At 38.7% G+C, this 8983-nt stretch overlaps 1 protein-coding gene across 1 annotated transcript; it reads right to left on the bottom strand.

Annotated features, from left to right (window-relative positions):
* Nucleotides 1–8497: 8497 nt before the first annotated feature.
* LOC131166775 (uncharacterized) lies at nucleotides 8498–8983 on the bottom strand. The gene has a single exon (XM_058125346.1). The coding sequence runs from the start codon at nucleotides 8981–8983 to the stop codon at nucleotides 8498–8500; it is 486 nt and encodes a 161-aa protein (XP_057981329.1).

Genomic DNA, 8983 nt, shown 5'->3' with positions numbered 1-8983 from the left:
AAGTTCCCTAACTTGAGATACTCACTGACAGACCAACAGTTGTCCCAACACCTAAAGTTACAACTGAGGTAGATGAGATCAAAGAAAAATTAGAGGAAGCGAGCCCAGAATTGAAGAAGTCAGTTAACGTGGATACTGAGACCAGTAAGGAGTACCAACTTGTGGTACCTTACCCTCAGAGATTGACAGCCATGGAACCATCAATCCGTACTGGATTAAATGTCAAGGAGTGTAATGCTGAAACAAATCCCTGCAGTGGTAAGGTGATGGGTACACCTGATGAAGAAGGTGAGCAGACTGGTGAGAGTTTAATTTTCAAGGAACCAAGTAAAATTTTTAATGTTGATGCTTTTGAAGAACCAAAGGTAATTGCTCTGACAACTTTGCCTCAAAGAACGGTTCTTAAAGAAGTGAAATTCCTGGAAAATATATTGAATAAAGATAATTTCTTATTAAAACAAGGAAGACAGTCTGCACATATTTTGTCTGGTACCTTAGAACGTATTAATTTATTTGAGGCTAACTTTTGTGCAGGTAACAAGACTAATTCATTATGGTGACATAAATTTGGAGATTTTCCGGTTCAATTTATAGACCTGCACCCACCAGATGAAATTCCTCCATAGCCTCCTCCAGACAGACTGTGATGTTTTTCTTTTCCTTCTTTTCATTTTATTTTACTTTACTTTATTTTTAGTTTATTTTCAGGTACATTTTTCTGTAGTTTCAGTTTTTCTTTTCCATTACTTCTCCACCTAGGTACGCTCTACTTCTCCTGTGCACGTCTTTTCTATTTCCCCTATGCTTTTACATTGAGGACAATGTTCCACTTTAGTTAGGGGGGGGGGTGAGAATTTACATGTGACACTGTGCATGTCTACTTGCTGAGTTTTGTATTAATAAAAAAATAAAAAAATAAAAAAAAATAAAAAAAAATAAAAAAATAAAAAGAAAGAAAGAAAGAAAGAAAGAAAGAAAGAAAGAGTATTGAGGATAGATGATTATGCCCTGATTAACACTGACATGTACTCTTCACATACTTGCATATAACCTAAGAATTACACACTCGAGTCATTTATGGGTAGTTTCTTTTTATATGACTTTGTAACTCTATGAAGGTTGATTGGTAGTACACTCGAGTTAATTTGGCTATATAAACTCTGGTATTTATATGGCATCTTATGAGGCTGAATAGATGCATTCACGTGATTCATTGCACTTAGGGTTCCTTGTAAGCATTGAGAGAACACTCGTGGCAATTATGACACCTTGTAAGGTATCCTTGAGCTATTTATTGTCCTTTTGAGTGTTAACATCAAATTAGAGTTCATGAAACTTAGTTCTCTTTTCTTCTAGATGATTCCTCGTATACTAGTCTCTATTTTTGACTTGTTAGCCTAGATGTGACATCTAGTGGGGAGATAAAAACCTAGGTCTTGTAGCCTACTCAAGATGTGAAGGCTGAGCCCCCTAGAGATAAATTTAATTCATGGACTATTGTACGAACTTAATTCTCATTGGTGGTATGAAGACAATAAAAGAAGTGTAATGATTGTCCTAATTGACCAAGAAAAGACAGAAATTGAAGAATGAGTATAAGAAAGAAAAAACAAAAGAAATAGAAATGCACATGAAACGAAAGGTAAATACCTGCTCCACACAAATACCACAAAGAGTCAGGGACACGACACATGTTCTCCATATATGAAGACTCTTCAACCGCTTAATGCTTCAGATGTATTCACGGCTGGTTTGTGAATAAGTTGATCTAGGGTGGCTTTGGTTGGATATGGTGAGTAGGTGAGAAAATGCGAGGGTGAAGGACTCGATGTTAGCTTTGGTGCAATCCAAAGAGGGGAGGGGGGTCAATTAGGTATTTAAAAATTTTCTCCTAGGTTAATTGGTTTAGCAACAGTATTGAACAACCTAGGGTCAGTCTATGTAGTCAATAAATAAACATATATGTGCAGTAAAGTAAAGTGCGGAAAAAGTAAATGATATACGCGATATGTTATCAAGGTTCGGCCAAAGTGCCTACGTCCCCACCTTGACTAACAAGAACAAGGATTACCACTATAGGCTCACTTAACGGGTGGAGTGACACCTAAACAACTAGGTCAATTAGCACAGGGTTGACCTCAACCTTTACAACCAAGTCAATTAACATAAGACTGATCTCAACCTACACAATCCTTCCGGGCTGGATTACCGCCCCCTCAGGCCACACTTGGAAATACAACAGTAACTTCACAATAAAATGGTATAGTGATTATACTTTCATGTAAGGAAGATATGTACCCAATACGCACAGTACAATCAATACACTACCAAAAGATAGGATTTGATAAGCTCAGTGTAGTCTAAGTGTCTACTCTCAAATAATTATGCAAATATTGCAATCAGTGCGTGAGAGTGTAAACGATATGATCTTTGTATCACAAAATATATTCAATCACGATGCTCAGACAAAGATGTTAGTAAAACTTCAGATATCTCAACGAGTAGATTTTATCAACGTATAAAACTTGAGAAATATATATATATTTGGTTTGCAAAAAGGATTTAATCTTTGTGTTCAACAAATGATATTACTCAATGAATATTATATATATATATATTTGGTTTGCAAAAAAGATTTAATATTTGTGTTCAACAAATGATATTACTCAATGAATATTGCAACAAAGATTTTCACCACATAAACAAATATCTCTTCAAAGATTTCTCAAGATGAAACACACTAGATATTTGAAAATAATTTGAAAAGATTTTTGTAACCAAAATCAAATAAGAACTTCTCAAGATATTGCAATGACAATGCAATACTTAGAAGTTCAAGTGAAGTCTTCTTAGGATAGACTTATTAATGAAGTCCCCTAAGAACACTTGAGGTTTTGCTCTCAAATAAAATAATATCAAACAAGCACAATCTTGAGAGAGCAAACCTTATGGAACAATAACACTCAAATCACACTTACAAATATATTTGAGCAATAAAATCTGATAAGAATGAGTGTTGGTGGCTAAAAAATGAGTATTATAGATTTTGAAATTTCAAAGGATTTTTCCTAATTAAGATTGCTAATTCCATACTAATTATTCCAAATGAGGGGGTACAAATAGTGTAACGGCCCGACCCTTTATACGGACCTAGGTTGCCAACCTACATACATAATAACCTGTACTTGATAGACATACATGAACAACCCGCCCTAAATAGGTACATACGGGTGTAAATCATACAAAACTGGGATATAAATGTCGAGGAAAAACATAAATATCCATCGGGATTTATACTAGGTATATACCAGAGTCTACCAACTGTATTCTTAAATTCACAAACATTCAACTTAATACATAAATCAGTGTTTACAACCTCCAAAAAGATGCTTCTAACTAAGTTTATTACATAATCGAATACTTACACAACTAAACTTAAAACCACCCTCCCAGTCGCTCTAGCAACTAAGACCGACGTCCTGAAGAACTTGAAAATAGAGGTTTTATAATAGAGTGAGACACTTCTCAGTAAGGAAGAAAGTATTACAATCAGTGTGTGACCACATGTGAGTATTTCAATTTAAAACATATATCCATATATATAAAACAAAGGTTTTCAATACTGAAGCACAACATATATATCAATATAAACAATACTGTTTTTCCATATAAGCTTTTAAATCATGTATATGAATATAGAACGACCAACAACTTAGTATCACAAATAATGCCTATTTTACCCCAGGGCACGGGTTGTGCACTGATATCTCTAACAATGCCTTGTTAGTGCAGGAACTGTCATGTATCTCATATATAGTCCGACTGTCTCCCCTGGTCCATTATTCACTAGTGATTACAAACTCCTGCAAGCCGACCATCTCTGTACCCACACCGCTTAGCGTGTGTGATTGCACTGTACTCACTGGCAACGGAATCCGAGCCTCTTGGTATCGAGACTATAAACCCCTTTACCTTGAAGTATTTCAACTCCAGTTCAGTAGTATCTTTCAACTCCTTAGTCGGTAGTATCTTTCAACCCCTTAGGTGGTAGTATCTTTCAACTCCAATAGTCGCGAGCTGTGGTTCCACTTATCATATATACAATTTATAACAAAACGTGATAACCTGTGCAATTCTTGTATTTTCACAAACTCATATATCCATATCTAGTATAAACCGGCACACACCCTCTTGTTTTACCCTTTTTGCATAATTAGCACGGTATGTAACCGACACCTGTTTTTCAACATTTTCTAGTATAACAATTTGGAACTCCGTTCCCATAATCCATATTAATAATATCAAATGTTCACAAGTTCATTTTCATCCACATGTCACACTAATTTAAACAAAAATCCGCTGTATAATATATAATACAATAAACACCATTTAAATAAAAATAAGGGATTCACGCATCTCCTACATACATAACAATACAAATAAAGAAGTTTTGAAACATTTGGAAACCATACGCCAAAACTCGTATTTGTACCAAAACCGTAAAATCATGAAACTCGACATTTCAATCCGGTGAAATTTAGTAAAATAGTAGTCAAATCAATCATATGAATGTAAACTATCTTTTTAGCGGTTTAGTTTTACGAAATAACTATTGTAATCAATTTCCCCTTACCTTAAACCTGAAACCGAAACACGAACGAACCGATCGAAAACAATGACTCGGGGTCCCCAAAACCTAAAAACCGAAGAACAATACTCAATATAATTTCCTATACTACTGATTTGCCGAATCGAAATCGAATTCAGACCCTTACCTCGATTTTAGGGAAAATCCCAAAATTCCATAAACAAAGATCCGTTCCACAATAAACGTAGAGATTTTCCTCTTGACCCACGTGGTAACGACGGATCGTGGATTCCGGCAACGGATGATGCGGAATCCTAAAAAGAGAGAGAGAGAGAGAGAGAGAGAGAGAGAGAGAGAGAGAGAGAGAGAGAGAGAGAGAGAGAGAGAGAGAGGAATTTATATAATAAAACCTAACTTAACCTTTAAGTAATCTAAATAAACATCTCCTCCAAGATATTTATATACAAATATCTCAAAATATCTTCTCCAAAATATCTCCTCCAAAATATCTCTTTATTTATTTATTTATATTATTTATTTATTTATTTATTATTTATTTATTTATTTATTTATTATTATTTTTTGGGTCGGGTTACTACAATCTCCCCTCCTTATAAGAATTTCGTCCTCGAAATTCACCAACCGATACGAAGCATACTCTACCTTACATCGGAGACCTACAAAAAAGTCGGCAGCCACCTACAAAGCAGCTCCGGCCCGAATTTATTATCTACCCTCGCTTTTGGCGGAGGAATACCGTGGTTACAATGCGATGCTTTAGAAGATTACACACACACACACTAAAACTCTCCCAATGACCATACCACCTATACTACTATACATAATTACGTACCATCAGAAAATAACTGCGGGTACTTCTGACGTATCTCTGACTCTAACTCCCATGAAGCTTCCTCCACTGCATGGTTATTCCATAACACATTCACTAGCGGTATTTCCCTAGTCCGTAACTGCTGAACTTTCCGATCTAATATCAGTACTGGTACCTCCTTATATGATAAAGAATCATTGATCTTTAGACGTTCGTAACTTAGCACGTGTGAAGGATTCGACATGTACTTCCTCAGCACCAAGACATGAAACGCGTCATGGACTCTAGATAGTGTTGGAGGTAAAGCCACTCGATAAGCAACTGAACCTATCCTTTCCAGGATTTCAAAAGGCCTAATATATCGGGGGCTTAGCTTCCCCTTCTTTCTGAACCTCATCACCCCTTTTATTGGAGTGATCCTTAGAAACACCATATCTCCTACCTCAAATTCCAGATTCCGTCGACGAGTATCAGCATAACTCTTTTTCCGACTCTAAGCTGCCTTAATTCTCTCCCCGATCAACTCGACCTTTGCAGAGGCCTGCTAAACCAGTTCTGGGCCCAGTATCTGCCGCTCACTAACTTGATCCCAGAATAACGGAGATCGATACCGGCGACCATACAATGCCTTATAAGGTGCCATATCAATGCTAGCTTGGTAACTGTTGTTATATGCAAACTCGACAAGCGGTAGATACCGTATCCAACTATCACCAAAGTCCAGTACACAAGCCCGCAACATATCCTCTAACGTTTGAATAGTCCTCTCGGACTGTCCATCCGTCTGCGGGTGGAAAGACGTACTGAACGTCAGTTGTGATCCCAAGGCATCCTATAGACTCTTCCAGAATCTTGACGTAAAACGTGTCTCACGATCTGAAACTATAGAAACATGAACACCATGGAGTCATACAATCTCCTGCACGTATAACTCTGCCAGCCTATTCAGAGAATGGCTGACTTTGATTGGAATGAAATGTGTAGTCTTCGTTATCCTATCTACCATAACCCATATAGCATTCTGCCCATGCACCGTCGTAGGTAATCCTGTCACAAAATCCATCAAAATGTACTCCCACTTCCATTCAGGGATGGCAAGTGGCTGAAGTGGTCCTGTTGGCCTCTAGTGCTCTGCTTTGACCTGCTGACAAGTCAGGAACTGCTCTACAAAATGGGCGATCTCTCTTTTCATGTTGGACCACCATAAAGACTCCCTCAAATTTCAATACATCTTCATACTACCAGGACGTACGGTGTAGATCGAACGTTGTGCCTCTTCTAGAATGACCCATTTAATTATGGAATTATTTAGTATACAAAACCTATGGCAAAATCTCAATATCCCATCACTGGAGATATTGAAATTTGGCTTCAACCCACTTTGAATTCCTTCCATAAGCTCAACGAATTTCGGATCCTCCTTCGGCGCCGCACGGATCCTCTTCTGTAAGGTCGACTGCACCACCAAGCTGGCAAGAACAACCTGATGATTCCCTTCCACCACCGCCAAGCACAACCTTTCTAGGTCCATATAGATCTGATGTTGAACCCCCACTGCTGAGACCGACGCATCAACAGACTTCCGACTCAGAGCATCAGCTACCACGTTAGCCTTTCCTGGGTGATAGCTAATAGTGCAGTCGTAGTCTTTTATCAACTCAAACCACCTGCATTGTCTCATGTTCATTTCTTTCTGGGTGAAGAAGTACTTTAGACTTTTATGATCGGTAAAAATCTCGCACCTTTCACCATACAAGTAATGCCTCAGGATTTTTAATGCAAACACCACCACTGCTAATTCCATATCATGTGTCGGGTAGTTCTTCTTGTACTTTTTAAGTTGACGAGAAGCGTAAGCAATTACTCTGCCTTGCTGCATTAGAACACAACCAAGACCCTTTTTAGTGGCATCACTGTAGATAACAAATCTTCCATCCCCAGATGGAATGGTCAGGACTAGAGCAGTAACCAGTCGCCGTTTCAGCTCCTGGAAACTCAGCTCGCACTCGTCAGTCCAATCGTACCTCACGTTCTTCCTCGTGAATCGCGTCAACGGACTTGCTAAACTGGAGAACCCTTCTACAAAACGTCGGTAGTAACCTGCAAGACCTAGAAAACTTTTGACCTCCTAAACATTCTTCGGCCTTGCCTAGTCCACTAAACCTCAATCTTACTTGTGTCCACTAATACACGTTCTTTGGACACGATGTGCCCTAGACAATCTGTTCCAGCCAGAACTTGCCCTTCTTTAGTTTAGCATACAACCTCTTATCCCTAAGCATTTGCAATACAAACCTCAAATAAACTTCATGCTCTGCAGCGCTCTTAGAATACACTAGGATGTCATCAATAAATACCACGACAAACTGGTTTAAATATTCGTGAAAGGCCTTGTTCATCCATAAATGCTGCAGGTGCATTAGTCAAATCAAAAGGCATAACAATAAATTCGTAATGGCCATACCGGGTTCAAAATGCTGTCTTTAGAATGTTCACCGCTTTCACCTTCAACTGATGATACCCAGATCGTAGATCAATTTTAGAGAAAATCTGCGTACCCTAAAGCTGGTCAAACAGATCATCAATCCTAGGTAGTGGATATTTATTCTTTACCGTTACATTGTTAAGTTCTCTGTAATCGATGCACATTCTCATCGACCCATCCTTCTTCTTCACTAATAACACTAGTGCTCCCAAGGGAGAAACACTAGGTCGAATGTACCCCTTGTCTAGTAGCTCCTGCAATTGTTCTTTCAACTTTCTTAATTCAGCTAGAGCCATACGATACGAAGCTTTCGAAATTGGTGCCGTATCTGTAGCTAACTCTATAGCAAATTCCACTTCACGATGTGAAGGTGATCCTGGCAAGTCCTTTAGAAACACGTCAGGGAACTCACGCACTACAGCAATCGTCTCTAGCTTACGTTCTTCAGTCGGCATGTCTTTCACAAACACCAGATGCCCTTGGCAACCCACCAGGAGTAACCTCCTAGCTTGCAAAGCTGAAAGGATCCGTGGTGCAGAACTCACACACGATCCTAGGAACTTAAATTCCTGCTACCCTGGCGGTCTAAATATCATCTCCCTTCTATGGCAATCGATACTGGCCAATCAATCCCTAGGATGATATCAAAGCCATATATATCAAATGCCATAAAGTCAACTGGTAGTACCCTTCCCTGAATTTCAACTGGAAAGTCACAGACTGCCTTGCTACACCCGACTAGTGATCCTGATGGCGTAGCCACTACCAGTTCATTATCTAACAGTTGAACCTCCAATCCACACAATTTAACAAATTCTTGGGAACTAAAGGAATGCGTTGCCCCAGAATCAAATAATACGACAACTTTATGAGAAAACATGTCAATGATACCTGTGACTACGTCACCAGTATTCTTTGCATCGCTAGGTGTTAGAGAATACACCCTAGCCTGGGCTGTACCCCCTTGCTGACCACCACGTTGTGCCTGAGTATTTCCTCTATATGACTGTTGTGAGGTTCCACTGTTTCCTGGAAGGCGACAATCTCTCGCCTTATGTCCTTGCCTACCACATCGCAT

The sequence above is a fragment of the Malania oleifera genome, chromosome 10 (genome assembly GCF_029873635.1).
Source record: "Malania oleifera isolate guangnan ecotype guangnan chromosome 10, ASM2987363v1, whole genome shotgun sequence".
NCBI lineage: Eukaryota > Viridiplantae > Streptophyta > Magnoliopsida > Santalales > Ximeniaceae > Malania > Malania oleifera.
The sequence above is the reverse complement of the archived record's forward strand: the minus strand, read 5'-3'. Positions and strand labels throughout refer to the sequence as shown.

Bases quoted from the DNA above. Each gene is read 5' to 3' on its own strand.
- LOC131166775 (XM_058125346.1), bottom strand. From the start codon at position 8,983: ATGCGATGTGGTAGGCAAGGACATAAGGCGAGAGATTGTCGCCTTCCA.